Below are 20,619 nucleotides of genomic sequence, written 5' to 3'. Positions count from 1 at the left end.
AAACTGAGGGGCTCTGGCTAGCTTAGGCCTGCCCTTTATGGAGTTCAAGGGAAAGATGAGCTTGTTACTAGGGAGTTTAGCAAGAGCGATTCTATATGTTGATTGACAGGTTTGGGTTCTGTAACCTTTTCCTACCATGCTTGTCCTGCCCCTTTGATGTATCTGACTTAAACTGTAGGTCTGCTCGACTATGCCCAAGCATAAAATGATAAGTATAGGCTTTTACCAGAGGACACAGTTTGTCTTAGGGAGCATGCACCTAAAACTGTCTAGTCTGCATGAGTCCAGGACCAGATATAGCTAGGAATATATTTGAATAGAAAGAAGCCACAAAAGGAAGTAAGTGTGTGTGTGTGTGTGTGTGTGTGTGTGTGTGTGTGTGTGTGTGTGTGTGAATGAACAATTTTCAGAAGTCAGTTCTCTCCTTCTACCACAGAGGCCCCAGGATCAAACTTGGGTTATCTGCCTGGGTGGCAAACACCTTTACCTGCTGAGCCATCTCACTGGGCCATCTCACTGGAGTGGGGTGAATGTGCAACTCAAGGCAGATAGTCTTGGATGCGCAAGTGCAGTGTTTAGAAGAGGGTTGAGTATAGAGTCCGAGTCTATAGTGCAAGCCAAGCGGAGTTCCGGGTCGCAAGCTATTCCCTACGCTTGCCTGCCTCAATTCTATTACAAATCGGAGTTGTTGCCAAAAGCAATCTGATCCGATGGGAATCCTTAGTCACCCCAAAGTAAAGCAGAGGCCAGGAAAAGGAGGCAGCTGGGCCACCATCCCCTGCAGTCCCAATCACTTATAGAACTGTTGAACATCGAGGTTTTACAAACTAAGTGACTGGATTCCCTGCCACACCAGCAACTGGAACGTTGCTTCTGGAGGATGAAGAGTCATACGTGATGTCACACAGGCCCTGGAAGGGATCACACCAGCTAGAAGCCAAACGCTAGATAAGGTAGGAGGTGTGTGGAGAGGCCAGAAGTCCCACTGTGTTCCACTAACACGTGGTATCTCTGTCCACCTGGGTGACACTCTCAGCCCTCACCTACCGTCCCACCCACTTGTCCACAGAGATCACACACTTCTCCACCTCCTGGATTTACACAGCAGGTTCTGTGCAGAGGTCACCTACCCCTGAGGTCCAGGGTAGGGCACACACCAGCCAGAAGTCACGTGTGTATCATGAGCAAGGCTGCGGCCAGGTCAGATTTGTGCTAGTCTCCCACGTGTTCAGAGATGGACCATGGAAGGGCCCAAGCAATTTAGGGACTGATGGTTTTGCCACTCTTGTAGTCCCCAAGGAACCCATGTTCTCCTGCTCCACGATCCAGAATGATTCTGAGCACTCCAGCAGCTGCCATCTTGCCTGCCCTGTAACAGCCCCTAGCCCAGTTGGCTTCCTCCTGGCTCTTACTCAGGCAACCCTTGGGGGTCCCCATTCCCCATCAAAGAGCCCCTGTCTGAGCCACAAGTAGAGCCTTGAGAAGCCCCTACACGGGCTGCCCAGGAGACCACAACTTGCTTGGCTTGGCTGGCCACATGGACTTCCCCCCAAAACCCAGCTATTTCCTGTCCCTAGGCTGCCCCCTCCCTGCTGCCTGACCACAGGGCACAATCCTACTACACAGCTCAGCTCCAAGGCTCCAGGCCAGCGCCGGGGGCAGGGAATGGGGAGGCAGGCAGTACACCCAGACACCTCCCGGTCCTTGAGAGCCACAGTTTGGTCCGTTGGTCCTATGGTGATAGGACGCAAAGTCGGTCCTCCCTTCTGTGACTGCTGATCTCTCCCCTGTCCTCTTCATGCTGTGGCAGCTTGGGGTCAGAGTAAAGAGGGTCTTCCCATGGATCTTTGCAAGACAAACACACAGGCTGAGGCTGTGGCCCTAGCCCATCCCAACAACCCTCACTTGGGACTGGAAATAAAAGGCCTTCATCTAACCCAAGTGCTGTGGGGCCTTAGGAAAGTCACTCGGTGTCTCTGGGCCTCTTTGAAGCTCCCTTCCCATTGGCGTTGGAGTCACATGTCATCGTTTGCCTGGGGTCTGACTGAAAAAGCAAATAGAAGTGTGGTGGCACACAGCTTTAATCCCAGCACTTGGGAGGCAGAGACAGGTGGATCTCTGAGTTCAAGGCCTTCCTGTTCTACAGAGTGAGTTCTAGGACAGCCAGGGCTACACAGAGAAACCTTGTCTCAAACAAACAAACAAAAACCAAACAGAATTCACAGTGAAATTTTCCATACCCAGGGAGCCCTGATGGGATCTGGGCCAGGAATTTTTCCCCTTTGCTTTTGTTTTTATGTGGTGCTGGGAGTTGAACTCAGAACCCTGTGGGGCCAAGAAAGCACTCTGTCACCAGGTTGTACCCTCAGCACTTGGTCTTTTGAGACAAGGCCTCACTCTGCCGCTCTGGCTAGCCTAAATAACTTGAGATCCTCTGGCCTCAGCCCCCAAGTGTACCACCGTGTCAGATCCTGGCCCTTGGTGACAGATCCTGGCTCAAACTCCTCTAGCTATCTCGTAAAGTCCCTTCTAGATAGGTCCTCAGCTGCCCAGCAGTTCTAGAGGGGGAGGCAGGAGATGAAGACAAAAAGACCTGAAGCCCAAATTTCCTGGACTTTTCCATCTGGGGTGAGAGCTAAGAACCATCATGGCCACCTTTGGGAAGACTGGGCATACTGGGTTCACTACAATTTCTGCTGCTCACCTCCATCTTCTTTCAAGGTAATGCTCTTCAGGATGACATTGGCCAGGGTGAGCAAGCAGAACCCTGCTGTGCCATGCCTGCCTCCTCTCCTCTCAGCTGACAGAACACTGAACCCATCCCCTCCCCCACCATGGTAGTCCTGTACATTCTACAACCTCGGCCTGGACAAGCCTTTACTTAGCACCTGTCCTTCGCTCTGCTTGGTGAAATGCCCCACAACACTGGATGATGTCCACAGCTTATGGGTCTGTCTCCCAGTCCCAGCCTGTGTGTCCCCAGTATCCACAGCAGGCCCTGGCTAGAGGCCATCTTTCTCCTTGTTAACAGAATAGATCCCCCTACCCTGGGAGATGTGGGGATGTTCACACAGCGGCTTGCGGTCAGAAACAGCTTCAGGAGGTGACACTGACAAGCTGGCTAGGCCCCAGAGGACAGGCAGAAGTGCTGTGCACGTGTGTGCTGGAGTAATGGAGACTGGAAGACAGAGGCAGGTCCTCCGTCCCTACATCGCCTGTCAAGAACCACATGGGGCAGGGCAAAGCTTGCAGCTGTTTTATTGGCCCTTCTTCCAAGTCACACACAAGCAATGACACAGGCACAGTGGGAACATCTCTCGGCCCTCTCAGCCCTGTAGCCCCATCTACACCACAAGCAGGAGCAAATTCCTAGCAACCCCTAGAACCCCGAGCAATGGGAAAGTGGGCAGAGACACCTGGACTGACCCTCCTTGCTGCCACCATGGGACACAAGACTCTGGCTGGCTCTTCACACCCCATGGGCTAGCCTGCCCCCAACTAGGCAGCCATAGTGACAGACATAGTGACAGACAACTGCCCACAGGGCAGCCAATTCCAAGCCTGCCACCCCCTGAGCGTAGCCCTGAGCAAACAGGCTGGAACAACCTGGCTGTTGGGATGTCATGGTGATAACCAGACCTTAAATCCGCCAGTGGCTAAAGTGACCCTGGCAGGAACCTCCCCATTGTGTGGCTATGGGGAACACTTGACTGAAGATAAGGACAGCTTGCCTCAGAGCGGTGACTCATGGGAAGGATTGTTTAAAACGGGAGCAACTTTTTTTTTCCATGCTGAGCAGAACGTTCAGGGCAGTTGCGGGACTGTTGGACTTCCCAGCCTCCAGATGCTAGAGAAACTCAAGCAGAGGCTGGGCAGGGTGTCCATGGTGTGCCCTACAGTGAATGGTGGGAGGACCTTCATTTCTTTTTCTTTCCCTCCCGTTTGACACCTCATTTTCTTATTAGATTTTCTCATAATGCCTAATGACAGCGGTTGGCTGGATTGGTATTTGTTTAAGCAACGCATTTGAAGGTATTGTTTTATTTGTACACTTTTGGGTACTTGGGGGTAGCAAATGGGCACCATGATCATGACCCATGATCCATGACCCATGACCCATGACCCACGACCCATGACAGCTGAGTATGGACTGACACCAGGAATTGTTGCTTGGCCAGATTCTCTTCCTGCTGCCCCTGCTGGTGTTGGCTATCTAGCTAAACAGATCAAGCCAGTAGTTGTTAACCAAACTCCCCCTAATTTGCCACGACTGTTCTCTGAACAAGTATCATTGCTGATGAAGACTAGATGAGATGCTAGGCTGAGTACTCTGAGCTTCAAAGGGTCATTTAGCCCAGGGTGACTCTGTTGTGAGTAAGAGGTCCCCAAGCAGAGAGGACAGTGAGGGGGGGTGCACAAGCAGACTGTCCTGTAGTAGGCCATGGCAGCCATCAAAGTGAAGAAGCAGGAGGCGGGCAGTTCCGCCTCTCCCAGCCCAAGGGCTGAAAGCCTGGTGGGAATCACACTTCCGAGTATGGGGGTGGTGCAGGGTCCCCCTCTGGAGTCTTAGTGGGCAGAGACAAGGCTTCCTCATAGGACGGCAGAGCCACCTGGGAGAGACAGAGAGGATAGCTGATCACCATCAAGAAGAACAATCAGTCTAACCTGAGGTACGAGGGTCTAACCTGAGGTACAAGGGTCTAACCTGAGGTATAAGGGTCTAACCTGAGGTATAAGGGTCTAACCTGAGGTACAAGGAGCCTTCCCCCACATCCATGAAAATGATGACAACAGTGACTTGCATGCCTGTGTGACCTGGTTACACTTCCTATTCCCCACAGGGGATGCACCTGCCTTGCCCCATTAACCACAATGTCCAAGGCTTTGATGAACATCCTCCGTCCAAACGCTCTCCCAAGAACTGGCTTCCATCTCTCCCATCCATGGGGTAGACTAACATAACCATGGAAGAGTCCCTCAAAGTCGAATTCTACCCCCCTAGCTATAGTCCTCAGACTGGGGAAAGTCATGTGACCCTAGATGGTCCAATCAGATATACTGCTCTTTCTGCAGGCATGACCAAAAAGGTAGGATGTTGGCCTACATGCTTCTGCAGCTATTTTGTGATCATAGTGAAGGTCTGCCTGAAATTAGAGCCAGGATTGAGGAGAGAAGAGTCAAGAGATAGAGGCCAAATCCAAGATCAGGACACAGCCACACCTACAATGGACTTCTATGTACTATGGGCTACTAACTTCCCCTTGGGACTTATATCCACAGGGGTTAAGTATCTGCTACTTGCTACCCAAAATGGCTTAACTAATTCATTTCCCACAGTTCAAAGTGAGCTCCCAACACTCGGCCCAGCTGCAGTGTTCCAGTCACTTCACAGTCAGCTGCTTCCAGACATACTCTCTCCATTTCCTGTCCCCCAACCAGAGGTCACCACCCACAGGAAGCAGTCCCTGAATCACTTGTGTGCCAGCTCCATGTTCAAGGTCCCTGTGTCTCCTATAGACGTGTAAACACATCTCAGCAACTGGGTTCACTGACTGTTAACACCCCTAAGACAGACAGAGGTGGCATCTCAATGTCCTCTGCTCTCCAAGATCAGGTACAAGACCAAAAGAACAAGAGGCAGTAAAGGAAGGAGGAAGGATGGAAGGGTGGTGAGTGGATAGATGATGGATGGATGGGTGATAGATGGATGGATGGATGGATGAATGGATGGATAATGGTTGGATGATAGATGATGGGTGGGCAGATGAATGGATGGATAGATGGATAGACGGATAAATGGAGGATGAGTAGGGAGATGGAAGGATAAGTGAATAGATGGATGTATGATGGATAGATGATGGTGGGTGGCAGGTGAATGGATAAGTAGATGGATGGATAGATGGATGAATGGATAATGGTTAGATGATAGATGATAGGTGGATGGATGAATGGATGGGTAGATGGATGGATGATGGATGGTTTGATGATGGATGGATGGATAGATGGTGAATGAGTAGGGAGATAGATGGATATATGATGGATAAATGAATAGATGGTGATGGCTGAATGGATAGGTAGATGAATGGATAGATGGACAGATGGACGCATGCATGGATAATGATTGGACGATGGGTTATGAGTAGGTAGGTAGATAGATAAATGATGGATGAGTAGGTGGATAGATGGATAAATGAATAGATGAATGGACGATGGGTGGGGTGGGTGATGGATGGATAGATGGATGGAATCTTAGACTGTCATAGCTGATGTTGTTCACATTTCTTCTGGTCCAACAATTTTCTTACAAGTACTGAGACCTGCTGGGAGTTTGACCATGCTCCAATGAGTGTGTGGGCAGCACAAATAGAACTTGGTGGATTTTTTTGTGGTGGGAGGGCACAATGGTGGGAGAGTAGACCTGGGAGAAGTGGGAAATGGGCATCATCAGGGTACATTGTATGAGATTCCCAAACTCACACAATAGTCCCAATCAATAAAAATATTATGTTGAAAAATAAGTGCTGAGGCTCAGAGAAGGAAGGGAACTGGCCTCAAGCAACACAGCAAGAGAGTGGTAGCCCTGTCAGACTCACCTTTAGGAACAGCTTGGAACTGCTGTCCTCCACGGCCGAATTCATGTGCTTCATGAATCTGTAGCATGTCCAAACACACTTGAACATGTAGACCTGGAAGAGAGCCCGTTTAGACTGCACTCTGCCCACCCTCCTGCCCTTGCCCGAGAGGCTCTGGCTAGATGCTCGATGCCTCCAGGGAGGCAGCACTCACTCCCTCATCCCAAAAGGCAGCACCCAGCCGCAGCTCAGACCCCACCCCAACCCCTTCTGGCTTGGCTTCCTCACATGACTGCTTGGAATGCTCCGCAGACTGCCTTTGCTGATGCCCACAGCCAGCGTGCAGCAAATGCCCTTGCAGCTTCTGATCTGGCCTCGAGCCTCTCTGGACACAGCGAGGCACATCCTACTCGGCTACCCTGAGTGACAGGGAGCTCACTATCCGAAGGACCCCACCCATCTTGAGACAGAGCTCATGGTGGCAAAGTTTTCTTTAAAACTGCCTCTGAGCTGAGCATTGAGGGCAGACCCCTGTGACCCCATGTGGTAGTTGGAATATGCCTGGCCCAGGGAGTGACAGTATTAGGAGGGGAGGCCTTGTTGGAATAGGTGTAGCTTTATTGGAGGAAGTGTGTCACTGTGGGGCAGGCATTGAGACCCTCCTCATAACTGTGTGGGAGCCAGTCTTCTCCTAGCAGCCTTCAGTGAAGATGTAGAACTCTCAGCTCCTCCTGCACCAGGCCTGCCTGGATGCTGCCATGTTCCTGTCTTGATGATAATGGACTGGACCTCTGAACCTGTAAGCCAGCCCCAGCTAAATGTTTTCCTTTATAAGAGTTGCCTTGGTCATGGTGTCTGTTCGCAGCAGTAAAACCCTAAGACACTCCAGCACTTGGGATGTAGAGGCAGGAGGATTAGGAGTTCAAAGTCAGCCTGGGCTGACAGTGAGTTTGAGGCCAGTCGAGACTACATGAGACCCTGTCTCAAAAACAAAACAGAAGCCACGCAGCCTCTAAGAAGAAGGTCCCGAGGATGCCAAGCCACTTCAGAAGAGCTGAGGCAGGAGAGCTAGGGAGGGTAGAAGCAGGAGGTACCATACGCACACCTCCTGCCTCCTCACAGTCCCGTGTGGAGAAGCCCTAGTCACTGCACAGCCTTAAGCACGGTCACAGAGCCATGGGGTGCAGGACCCACTCACCTTCAGGATGAGCACGGTGATAAAGGCCACTGAAAAGATGAGCATCATGTTGATGAACTGGCTGCGTGGCATGCCCTCCTGACTCGGCAGGTAATTCTGCAAGATATAGGGCCACATCAACGCCTCAGCCCTGGGGGTCCCAATATCCCCACCAGGCAGGGTCACAGCTCTCAGTCTCTCTCTGTCTCTCTCTGTCTCTCTGTCTCTCTTTCTCTCTCCTGTCTCTCACATGCTCGCACACATTATGCACATACAAACACACACATGAACACATATGCATACACACTCATGCACTCTCACACACAAACACACACCTCTCTCTCTCCCTCTCCTTCTTCTTCTCCCTCTCTCTCTCCTTCTGTCTCCCACATGCACACACACACACACACACACACACACACACACATGCATGCATACATGAACAAATTATATATATACACACACACCTCTCTCTCTCCCTCTCTCTCTCTCTTTCTCTCCTTCTGTCTCCCACATGCACACACAAACACACATGAACACATATGCATACATACTCATGCACACTCACACTCATGAACACACACACACACACACACACACACACACACACACACACATACATATACTCCACCTTGGCAACTCCCAACTCAGGAGCCTCAGGGGAAGAAGTATATAGCTGGTGCCTCCCAGTCTGAGAAGGCTTTGGTTGCTAGGAGCCACCTAGTCCTCTAACTCCTGGCAGGTTACACCCACCGCCACCAGGGTAGCTCCAGCCAGGACCAACTTTTGGGGTACCAGGTGTGAGAGGCATCACCTCTGGGCAAGGAGCAGATACATCCACACATGCTATCTGCCTGTCTGTTTTTCAAAACAGTCTTGCTACCCAAGACTGGTCCCAGATTCACAGCAATCCTCTTGCCTCAGCCTCGCAGGTGTTGGGGTTACAGGCAAGCAGCACCAAGCCTAGCTCCCCTTCTTCTGAAATAAATAGCACTGGCCTCTTCCCTGGAGGTTGGGCCAGAATCATTCAGGGACTGATGTGAGCTTTCAGGAGCAGCCAACCAGAGGCCAAAATGAAGATTTCATTCTTGGTGCCTCCTTTTCTCCTTCCCAATCCCTCCGCTGGGGAAAGCCAGCAGCCATGCCCTGAGGACACTCTGCCCTACCTAAAGTCCTCACCATGAGGAGCTGGGTAAAGAAGGTACAAACACTGTACACACAAGTACCCCTGGGGGAGCAGGTCACCCATCCCCTTCCTAGCTGCTATGCTGAACCAGCAACTGAACCACCTAGCAAGCCACCCAATGCTGCTGTCCCTCAAGCTGCGAGAGGACCTGGTCATTTTAAGCCACCATGCGTGGCCATAGTGGGTTAGACAGGAGCAGACACGGGATGCCATTCCTATAATGTAGTTCCCAGGGCAGGATGCTGTGAAGCTCAACATGGCCAGACCGCCTTTGACCCTAGAAGCTTCTCTCTGACAGTTACTCCCCGAATCCATCACACACAATATTAGAGGCTGAGGCCTTGTTAGAGTCTTCTGGGTCTTCCTCCCCAGAAACCCAACCTCCATCCATGACCTGCCCAGCCTGGGGGATGCCTCGCCCCAGGCCACACAGCCAAGGTGTGACCTGGTCCTCCTCCCTAGACTCACCATGTGGTTCATGGACTTGAAGTTAAGGTAGGTGGGCACTTCCATATAGGAGCTGCACAGGGTCAGGATGCTCAAACAGAAGTCCAGCAGCTGCAGTGTCATCAAGGGTACCTTAGAAGGACCCTAAGGTGGACCAAGAGGAAGCATGAAGACCCACAAGCAGGTTCCGAGTGGCCCTTCCTTGGAAGGGTCTCCACCCAAGCCCCCAGCCATTCCCCCATTGACTATGCTCAGTGAAAGGAACACGGGATGTTCATGTCTGCAGAGCTGGGACCACAACACGGGTCTTCTAACTCCCCAGTATCCCCACCTTCCAGCAGTCCCATCCTTCAAGGACCAGAGTCGGGACTATGAAAGGCAACCATGGTAGAGCTGTGTGTATTGTAACCAGCTAAGGCCACCACACTTTTCCTCAGTGGACGGTCTTCGTTTCTTGGTCTTGACTATCCATTCATCTTGCTCGATTCCAAAGAAGGAATCAAGTTAAGGATGAGGCCTGAGAAGGCACCCGGCCCTTCTCCCTGAGTAACCCACTCACGCCCAGTGTAAATAGACATCTTACCATGCCACTTTCACAGAGTCCTAAGGCTTACCCATGAGGTACACTGACAGGCACACCATGCAGAGGAGAGAGCCTGAGGGCATTTGGCAGGGATTAGGGGACCCCGCTGAAGGATATCAAGGACCCAGGTCAAGCCATGCACATGAGTACTCACGGGCCGGGGCCGGGCAAACTTCAGGTATGCTGGTAATTCGATGTAGGAGCCCAACAGTGTGAGCAGGCACAGCAGGAAGTCCATGATTTGAAGGGACAGGAAGGGTATCAGGTACTTCTCCCGGTTCTAGAAGGCAAGTCCACCCTGTCAGGGTGCCCCTGACTGCCAGCACTCCACAGTGCTATCCCTGTCCCCATGCATCCTGTTCCCACCCTGGCTGTTAATGATGCTACCAGATCAGTGACTAGGGCCTGCCCAGATCCATGCACCTTCCCATGAAGGGCACCCTGGGGAGAGGGGCATCCAGGTGTCTCAGGAGACACCAGAAAACAGGCTTCCTATACAGGGATTCTGTTTCTGTCTGTCTGACCTTCTGTCTTTTGATTTTTTTCAAGACAGGATCCCATGTATTCCAGGTTGGCCTCAAATTACCTGTGTAGCCAGGTATGACCTTGAACTGTAAAGTCCCCTGCCTCTACCTGTAGAGTGCCTAGGTTGCCGGTGTGCACCGCCCTGCCTTATCTGTGCAGTTCTGAGGACTGAACCTTGTGCGAGCTGGGCAAGCACTCGCTAATCGAGCTCAGCAAGAGGGAAAGGATGTGAACTAGGGGGCATGGTTATAGGTAACTCGGGGTGTCCTCAGCACTTATCCACCACCCCCTTTTCTCCTCTCTCCTTCCTGGCTACCATGAAGTGAGCAGCTTTGCCAAACACACGCCACTTTCTCCCCACTGTGGTGTCCCGCCTCATCTCACAGCCAAGGAAAGCCAGCCAGCAGCACACCGTGGGCTGGAAACAAGAGCCAAAGCGAATCCTCCTTCTAGATGATTCTCTTGAGTATTGTCATCCCAGCAGTGGAAGCTGAACGACAGACTCTGAGGGCGGAACCCACAAGGCAGAGTATGATGTCCACTCTACAGAGAAGGGAACCAGAGAGGACATCCTGGAAGGGACACCCAGCTAGATCCAGAATTTGACAGGTAAGGGGACTGGCCCGGAGAAGGAGGCACCAGCAAGTAAAGGCCCAGGGACAAGAGCCTGTCCTTCCTCCAGGTGGTCAAAGCCAGATGTGACAGGACATGGAAAGAGGACTCAGGAGGTCAGTCAGTGTCTCTCTCCCTGGTAGGAACCCCGCATCCATCCACATATGCCCCTACTGAGGCAAAGTCACAGAAAAGGTGGTATCCTGGAGGGGGGTGCCTCATGGTTATCTAAGCCATTCAGAGGTGACCAAGACACGCTGTCTGGGGCTCCCTGCTCTGCCTTTTTAGCTGGACACTGAATTTCTGCAGCAGCCCCACAGCCACACCACTGTGAGGACACACTCCAGGTGGTGAAGCTCCCAGATACAACAAGGGTGGCCAGGGAGTGAGACACTCCGGGCCAGCATTCAGCCTCCACCTCTCAACGCAACCAGCACTCCACCATCTGCAGGGCCGGGGTCTCTCCACATGGTCAAGGGGCAAGGTCAACTTCCTATCTCCTTGGGGACCATGGAGCAAATGGCTCCTCTGTAGGAAGTAGAGCCACAGGGTGACTCAATCCCCACATCCCCCCAAGTCACCCCAACTCTCTCTGGGTCCGTCTGCCTTTCTTAGTACAGTCTCACATTCCCAGGGTTTCATGAGTGAGTGTCACACTGCAGTGGGTGCAGGGCAAGGGGAGGCCTTTGTCCCTGAGGACAAGCCCAGTACTACAGTCCCTTTCCCTGGATGCCATACTTTTGCCCCTCCTTTCTCTTTTATCTCGATGCTCTCAGCCCCACTCATAGTCCACAGAATGCACCCCGCCACCCCAAAGCTCCCCCGATAGCCCGGCAGATTATGGAGTCCCATGGGAGACCAGCATCTCCTCCAAGTGAACACATGGAAAGCCATGGGGTGCTCAGGACAACAGGAAGGTGTGTGTTCCTGGCCTCTCCATCCCTGCGCAGGCCTTACCTTGACCACTCCGAACAGCAGGCTGAGGCTGATAATGAAGAGGACTCCGATGAGCAGGAAGCTGGAGAGCAGGTCAGCTGCAAGGCAGGGTGGAGACTGAGGCAAAGCCCAAGTGGTTCCGGGGACCAGGCTTTGGGAACTGCTAAGCGTGGGACTCTGAGTGTGAGTGTGAAGCCTGGGCCCACACTCACCCAGGTAGTAGGCAGGCCCTCCTCACCCAGGTGAGGGCCAAGATCAGCAGAGTGAGAGACTAACAAAGCCCGTGGCACAAACAGGAGAGCCTCATTCACATGTGAAATACCCAAGGCTCCTAAAGATTGATTCAGGGGTGCACAGCAGTCCGGTGAAAACAGCAGGACCACAGACCCCAGTCCATACACTCTAATCATATACTGTCCGCAGCTCCCAACCACCACTGTGCCCAGACATACCCAGCCTGAGGTATGGCATCTTGGAGAACCTGCAGGAGACTTTACCGCGGGCCACCTCCACCACATGCTCAATGAACAGCAAGACGCTCATGACCTAGGAGAGAAAGGGCACCAGTGAGCCAGGTGGTGGTTACATTCAAGCAAAGTGATGTCGAGGGGCTGGAGTGACGGCTTGCCTAGTCAGAGGGCATCCTGGGTACATTATATGGTGTTCAGTGCCTCATGCTGGCCTTCCCTCTTCCCTGCTGTGTGACTGCGGACAACTGACCTGACTTCTCCATGCCTTAGTTTCCTCATCTATAAATAGGGTTCATACAGAAACTACCTAAGGCACCCTCTGTACCTAAGAAGACACAGAGAAGACTCAGAGGGATGCCCTGCCTTTCACTGCTGAAGATCAGGTACCCTGACTGCACCCCTGCACCCCCAGTCCAGAGCAGGGTCTGGCTGAGACAGGACTTTGGTCATCATAGCCAAGCACCATGGAGCTCCAAGTTCAGGAACCATCAGCAGAGGTCTAGGATGCACTGTAGAGCCCAGGGCAAGTCAGTCCCAGCTCTAGACCCTTACTTTCCCAGCTATAAAAGAGCTAACAGCACTGGCCTCCGAGAGCTGTGGGGAGCCTGACTGGCCGAAACATATGACAAATATCAAAACTCAGTCTGCACGACGAGGGGCAGGTGTGACCTGGTCTGCTGGCTCCAGCAAGGAGGCCTGGGTGTTGCTTACTGATGTAGCTGCTACATTGAATGAATGAATGAATGAATGAATGAATGAATGAATGAATGAATGAACAAATGAGTGAATGAATGAGTGAATGAATGAATGAATGAGTGAATGAGTGAATGAATGAATGAGTGAATGAATGAATGAGTGAGTGAATGAGTGAATGAATGAGTGAATGAGTGAGTGAATGAGTGAATGAGTGAGTGAATGAGTGAGTGAATGAATGAAGTAAGTCTGTGTCTTGGGGACCCTTACCATGCAAGACAGAGAAGAGATGATTCTGACAAGCCTAAGTATTGGTTGTCTCTGCTGCCAAAGCTACAAAGGCTGTCAGGGATTGCATTTTGACCACACCGAAGCCATCTTGCAGAAGAGCCCCACACCACACAACCCCATGGCCCTCACACCCTTCCGTGTGTCTGTGTCTTTCCAGAAGTTCTGTGACTCTTCCCTACCACAACACACTCAGTTCTCCACGAGCAGTCTACCCACTCTGAGATCAGGATCCCCACCCCCTTGTGGGGGTGAAGTTCATGTTGGCTTACTAAGTGGCAGGTCATACTGAGTGGACGGGCAGACAGCCAGACCCCCTTTATCTGTTTCCCTTTCCAAACTCTGGGTGATTGGTTGGCTCGTTGGTTTTGGTCTTTTGGTAGTTGGCTCAGATATAGATCTCAATGTTATTTTGAACCCTAAGTTCAGGAGTCAGAAAGAGGGGCAGCACAGGAAATGGATGGAGAGACGGGCTCTGAGATTTGGATCCAGATTGCTGTGTGTCCTTGAGAAAGTCACTTTACCTCTCTGAATTTGCCCATGGGTTAAAAAGCAATTGCAGGACGCAGGAGGCAGAGACTGCATGCCTTAGGAAAGCTCTAGGTTGCGCCTGGCAGGAGCTGAGGCCAGAGCCTGCCTTGGGCTGGGTAAGTTCCCTGTCGGGCTCCTCCTGGAGCTACTCCTCCACCTGATATGAAGGGAGTTGAAGGTTCTACTTCATCAAAAGAAGAGGCAGCAGGATTGGTGGGCTGAGGTGGGAAGAGGCCGAGCCCATGCCTGCCTGCCGTTTGGCTCAAATCAGACCTCGATTTCCAGCTGCTAACTGAGCCCTGGGTGGACTTGGAGTGTAAGTTCTCTCTCTGTTCCTTTCAGAAGTTCAGAGATTAGGCTTGCCTGAGGCCACACAAGAGGAGCAAGAGCAAGGCAGCACCCAAGTCGTCAGTGCTGACACGACACTTGGCCACCTCCAAACACCCTGAGCCAGACCTGCTGGTCCAGACCCCGGAAGGAGAAGTCACCGTGGCCACACACCAACATTGGAAAAATCTCGAAATATGTCTACATCCTGATGTTCTGTGCAGTGTACTAAAGACATTTTAAACTCATGCCAAGAGCCTCCAGAGGTTAATCTAAGAGGCAGGACAAATTTTAGAAACCCTCCCACTGGGGCTGGGCACAGCTGACAGTGCCTGCCCAGCATGCAAAACATCCTGGCTTCACCTCCAGCACCCCACAAATTATGGGTGTTATGAGGTATCCCACTTCCTGAGAGGTAGAAGTTATAAGTGTGAGTCAATCCTGGGCTACCTGAAGCCCTAACTCAAAACGAATAAACAAATACCCCCATGGGGCATCCACATAACTGTTACTCCACTAACAGAGCCTCTAACCCCACTCTTCCCTGTACTCTGAGGGACACCACCATTCACATCCCAGTAACAACCCTAGCAAGTGGCCAGTGGCCTGGGAAGTGCCCCAAAAGAGCCAGGACAAGGTCAGTCTTTATTCACTGGCCCTTCCTGTAGACCAGGGGAGTGAGGCTCAGAGGTCCTGGAGCTTGCCCATCGCCTCCCAGCAGCCCCGTTCTCTAGAAACTTCTACCAAGCTATTTATTGCTCTTCCCCCGCTGGCTGTTCCCTGTATCTTTGGCCTCCTGTCCCTGCTGAGGCTGCTCCTGCACCCTCCCTTATAAAATTCTCAAGAGGGTCGGCCAAGGGCCCTCCCTGATCCTGGCAGCAGGGGTGAGCAGTATTTGTTAGGCTGGAAGTGTTTCCCCACTGCGAGGAAGGGGGTGGGAAGGGAGGGGAGGTTTCTTCTGAGCAGCTTACTGTCACCTTGGACCTCTACTCAAGATGTTGCTGAGGGTGGAGTCTGTCCTCATATGAGAGTCTGGAGCCCAGAGAGGGCAGATACCAGCCCGAAGTCACACAGTAAGGCAACCTAAGAGTTAGCTCAGCAGGAAGCAGGTATCCTCAGAGCCCACCACCTTGTGTCCCCAAAAGAAGGAACAGCAACTCCTGACATTACTAGCCCTACTGTGTGCTGAGACCTGAACACAAGTCTGGCCTTCAATTGTCCATACCCTAGAGCAAAAAGGACAAAACCCAGCAATGGGGACAGAGAGGAAGAAGCCCAACCTCAAGCTTCTGTCCCCAACCCCAGGGCTGGTGACCCTGATCACAGCCACCTTCCTCTTCCCTGGGAACTATCGGAACTGCCTGGCTCTCAGAACAGCAGATTCTGGAGACCCACAGACTTTCTTCCTGTCTGTGTCACCTGAGACAGGCTTCACCCTGGCCCCTCCCACGCCTCCATTTTCACCAACAGAAGGGCGCTGTTGAGTACGTGAGGGCCACGCAGCAGGATTTCTGCACAGAGTAGGACCTTCCACCCACAAAGCCTCCAGCTGCACAGGCTACGCCATGGCCTCACGCCTCAGTAAGCATCCTAGCTCCAGAGAAGCCATTGACCCTTTCGGGGCAGCCATGAAAGGACAGTGGGACAGAAAGGGGGATTTCCAAACCTAGTCTCCCCTCACTGACCCTGGGCTCTACCTGGCTGTAGGTGAGTGACTGGCAGTGTCCCCGGGGACTGTACTATCCTCTCTACAATGGAGACAGATGCCATTGAGCCTGCTGTCCCCACCCCAGCATCTCCTCTCCATACGGGGTGGGAGACATTTTGTGGCTGCGAGCTCTGTACCCTGAGTTAGCCGCTGACCTCTCTGGGCTTTGGAATGAAGATGAACGCCCCCTGCAAGGCTACAGCAGGGACACAGGGCACCCAGGACACAGAGCCAGCGCACAGTTTGAGCAGGACTGAGCACAAACATGAAAGAGTGTGTTAGAATGGCTTGGAATGGATGTGGTGATGTGAGGAGGAAGCATCAGGCTGCCAGTGACAACCATGGTGACAGAAAGAGGCTGCACCATTTTCATGAAGCCGGCCTGGCACAGGTGGCAGGGACAGTGGAGGAAACACCAGTGACATGGGAGGCAGGAAATAACAGCTGTGGTGCCTGCGATGAAAGTGACACTGATGACACACATGGGAGATGTCGGGGTGACGATGTCCCAATGCAATGGGGTTGCAGTGAGGGTGATCATAGAGGGCAGAGCCGCTGGCCCCATTTTGCATGCAAAGGCAAGACAGAAAGGGGGAGTATGGGGACCTGAGAAGAACAGGAGTTCCTTGCTTTAACATCTTCTTGAAGCTTCTCACCAGGTAAGCATCCAGAGTTCCCAAACAGCGGGGCTGGAGAGATGGCTCGGTGATTGAGAGGACAACTCCCATCATCCTCACGGATGCTCACAACTGTCTATAACTCCCGTTCCAGGGGACCCAGTACCTCTTCTGACCTCTGCGGGTGCACAGACACACACGCAGGCCAAGCACGTACACAGAAAGAAAATTAATAAAGAAGTCATTTCAAAACAATTGAGAACAACTCCTTAAGGCCATCCTCCCTTTCCGGTCGTAAACCCATTTTCTAGGGCTTTCCCAGGAGTCCCATGACAGGTAAAGCCTTGTTCTAAGCCCTGGTGCTTCCTTGCATTGCCTCGGCAATGCTAATCCCACCTGAGGTACTGCTGCAGGAGCCACCCTATAATCAACTCATCAAAAGGAGAAAAGGGAAATGGAAGACATTTCTTAACAACCCTTCAAGATGAGCTTCATAGCCATGCCCGGCCCTGTCCTCACCAACAGTGGATCCTCAGTGCCACCCACACCCTTCCACCCTTGACCCAAAGGGCAGATCAGCCCTGCCCTGGGCTCCACTGGGTGACCTGGGATCTGGAGAAACTGCAAAACTCTAGGCCTTTACGGTAGCTATTAATCCCTCCTGTGACCCTCTGTTAGCTGCCTACCCTGGGGATCCCAGGTCAAGCAAGTCATCCATCGGGGAGGTCACAGAGAGAGACAGAAATGTCATCAGTCAGAGGAAGCTCCCCTCCCCTGCTTCCTGTCACAGTTTATGGGGTGGCTGGGTGGAGTCACTCCCCCAGAGCACTATCTCCTCATTATACCCCCAGCCACTGCAATACCCTCATCCTGCCTGCCCGATCCAGTCCTCTGCACCCAGCTGGCCTCCCTCCCGGGACAGAGTCACCTGAGCTGGCTTTTCCTCAGCGGCTAGTCCCTCCCCACCCACCTCTACATAACTAACCATCCCTCCCCACTGCCTGGACTCTCTGTCCGGGCTCAGAGGCCCCCATGTGCACACCCGTCATCCCAGCACCTGGGAGGTGTAACCAGGAGAATCCTTGGGGATTATCCTTGGAATCAGGGTTATCCTTGGGAACATAGAGAATTCTAGGCCAGCCTGTGCTACACAAGACCCTGCCTCCAAGATAAAAGCAGAAGAAAGGGAAAAAAGAAGGGAGGGAGGGGGACTAGAGAGACGGAGGGAGGGAGGGACAAAGAGAAATGAGGAAAAACAGGAAAGGAAAAAGAGAAATTAAGAGATAACCCCGGTATACCCATAAGTGCCCTGTGTGGCTGGGACCAATCCACATAAACAGCTCTGTGCCTCAGTTTCCCCGATAGAGAAAAAAGGAGCAGACTCTTCCCACCTCAGAGAATCATTATGAGGAGAAAATGAGAAGAAATCTATCTACCACAAAGAATGGTGACCCAAACAGGTGGGCTGATTCCCATGGAGCATGGGAGTATGAACAAGAAACACAAGCTACGGGGCTGGGGATTTAGCTCAGTGGTAGAGCGCTTACCTAGGAAGCGCAAGGCCCTGGGTTCGGTCCCCAGCTCCGGAAAAAAAAGAACAAAAAAAAAAAAAAGAAAGAAACACAAGCTACCAGAAGCTGCAACTGGAAACCCAGACCTGAAGCCTCCCCGCCTCCCCTCAAGCACCGCCTTCCCTCTCAGGGAAACAGGACCCACTGCGAAAGCCTGTGCAGCAGGGCTGCGGGGGGGGGGGGGGGGGGGGGGGGGGGGGCAGGGGCTAGGGCTGAATCTCAGGAGGCTGAGGCTGCCCTGGGGAGCTCCAAGCTTCTGTCAGTCAGGGCAGTCACAGGGCAGGGCAGTGGCTGTAGGGACATTTCAGGGGACAGTTACTTGGTGACAACTGACCATAATCTGGGAATGGGCTGTCTGTATGTCTCTAGGAGGGAGTTATGAGCTAACAACGGTTTATAAAAGTTGCAGCCATTAGAGATCAGCTGCCACCTGTAGCACAGCAGGGCTCAGCACTTAGCAAAGATAACTCGGGCTGAGCCGGCTACTGTGCCAGCCTGTAAGGCAAGGCACAGAGACTCAACACGCAGGATCTAGGGACCCTGGGAAGCTCAGAGAAGAGGACTTAGAAGAAGGGAACTCAGTCATAGCAGATGCAATAGGGAAGAACAGAGTGTGAGCCCTCACCCAGGAAATGGGGACATCCCTCTTATAAACAGGATCAGAAGTCATCCAATCCCACAGTAAGTTCCTCCCCCCCCCCCAATCCCTCTGTTAGGGGCAGCAGTATGAGGCTGGGGAGGGTGTGGGACAGGCTGGGAACACCATGGTGGGCATGGCTGACAATGGCCCTCCAGGAGAAGTCAGAGCACACACAAAGCCCCCTCCCACACGCACGCCCCTCCTCCACCCCACCCCCCACTGCGGGTGATGACACTTGACACAGTTTGCCACCAGTGAGCAGCTCAGGACATGCTGTACCCAGAGCACTGGCAGCCAGTTCTACCCATCTGGAGATCACCCCCACCCCCAGCAAGGCTGCCCACCATAAGAGAAGACAGGAGGTAGAGAACACGGGAGGCAGGAATAGACTACCAGGTCACGGAACGGACAGAATGAGGTCACAGGACAGACAGAATGACAGGGGCGTCCTGGGGAGGCTCACCAAGTAATCTCCCTTCGTTCGCAATCATGAGAAACCGTTCTCTAGGCTTAACCTATGGCCTGGTTGCACATCAACTTCCTGTATATCCACCCTGAGCAATTCCTCACACCACCACTTCCTATTTATCTTGTTAACTGACGTTAACAGAGAGAGAAAAAAAAAAAGAAAACCCACACCTTAAAACACTAAACACAACACATCAAACTACAAGTGAGATCAATTGGATCCGAAGGCTGTGGAGAGTTGGAATGTTACAGATCCAAAGTCAGCTTACTGTAGGCTGTCTCCAGCCCCTAAATGGACATCTATTAAAGACATGGGGACATGTCTCTAACCTGACATCTTTGTGACTATTGGATAAATCCTTTCAGACTGTGCTAACAGACCCAAGCCTCCACCTACTAAAAGACTAAAATTGTCCCAGATAGGCATCTGAGGCCCACGGCAGAGACTTTTCTGCTTGGCTTGTAACCTAGTGTTTCCACTGGTGTGTTTGAACAGTCTGTTGACTTAGGACTTTCTTTGTTCCGTTTCTGTAAGATAAAAACACGTCACGAACCTGACACCATGCGAAGACCTTTTGAAGTGGGAGCTGTGTGCTCTTCATCAACCATTTTCAGGGCAAACACCCGCAATAATGACGCTGGGTGTTATGATGGCCGTAATTATTAGGCACCTACTGCATGCCAAGTCCTCCCCTGAACGCTGGCAGGCCCTCTCTCACGCCCCCCTCTCAGCCCTCCGAGGCAGGCTCTATCAGGATCCCCACTTTCCCTATGGCGAGGGAGATGCTGAAATTGAATCTTGACATGTGCGCCCTGTATCTAAGAATATGGCTGCTGGGTGTGGCAGCTCGTGGCTACCAGAAACACCACCGTGTCCCAGCCTCCATCTGGATCGGGAGCCCTGACCTTTTGTTCTTTATCTATCACAGGCCACGTGGCCTGTGCCCTCAGCAACCCTGCTTGGCTCCCCTGTCTATAGAATCAAGAGTGTGGAGGCAGCTGCTGTCAGGGGCTCACACGGGGCACACTGACTCCGCAGGCAGCGGGAGGAACCAGAGGCTCTGTTGTGAGGATTAGAGCCACGAATTGCTGGGTGATTTCCTGGAGTTCTGAACACCCCACCCCCACACCCCACCCCTGTCTAAGGCAGAGAGATCTCCTAGGAGACTCGAGTTCAGAACTAACCCCTTGTACTAGACCACTACGCTGGGCCAAGAACAAAAGCTTGCTTTTTGGGTCACTGTGCCCCTGTGCTGGCAGAGAAGACT

General features: G+C 52.4%; 1 protein-coding gene across 2 annotated transcripts in view; it reads right to left on the bottom strand.

Annotated features, from left to right (window-relative positions):
* Window positions 1-3,241: 3,241 nt before the first annotated feature.
* Window positions 3,242-20,619, bottom strand: part of Laptm5 (lysosomal protein transmembrane 5) — a 54,838-nt gene continuing 37,460 nt past the window's right edge. For both annotated transcript variants that reach the window (XM_087551449.1, NM_053538.2), the window contains 7 exon segments: window positions 12,491-12,584; window positions 12,060-12,136; window positions 10,120-10,245; window positions 9,404-9,526; window positions 7,771-7,866; window positions 6,594-6,686; window positions 3,242-4,610 (listed from right to left, as the gene is read on the bottom strand). In XM_087551449.1, coding sequence (XP_087407575.1) covers window positions 4,521-4,610; window positions 6,594-6,686; window positions 7,771-7,866; window positions 9,404-9,526; window positions 10,120-10,245; window positions 12,060-12,136; window positions 12,491-12,584 — 699 coding nt within the window. In that variant the 3' untranslated portion in view covers window positions 3,242-4,520.

Source organism: Rattus norvegicus, chromosome 5, assembly GCF_021556685.1.
Source record: "Rattus norvegicus strain SHRSP/BbbUtx chromosome 5, alternate assembly SHRSP_T2T, whole genome shotgun sequence".
Taxonomy (NCBI): Eukaryota; Metazoa; Chordata; class Mammalia; order Rodentia; family Muridae; genus Rattus; species Rattus norvegicus.
The sequence above is the reverse complement of the archived record's forward strand: the minus strand, read 5'-3'. Positions and strand labels throughout refer to the sequence as shown.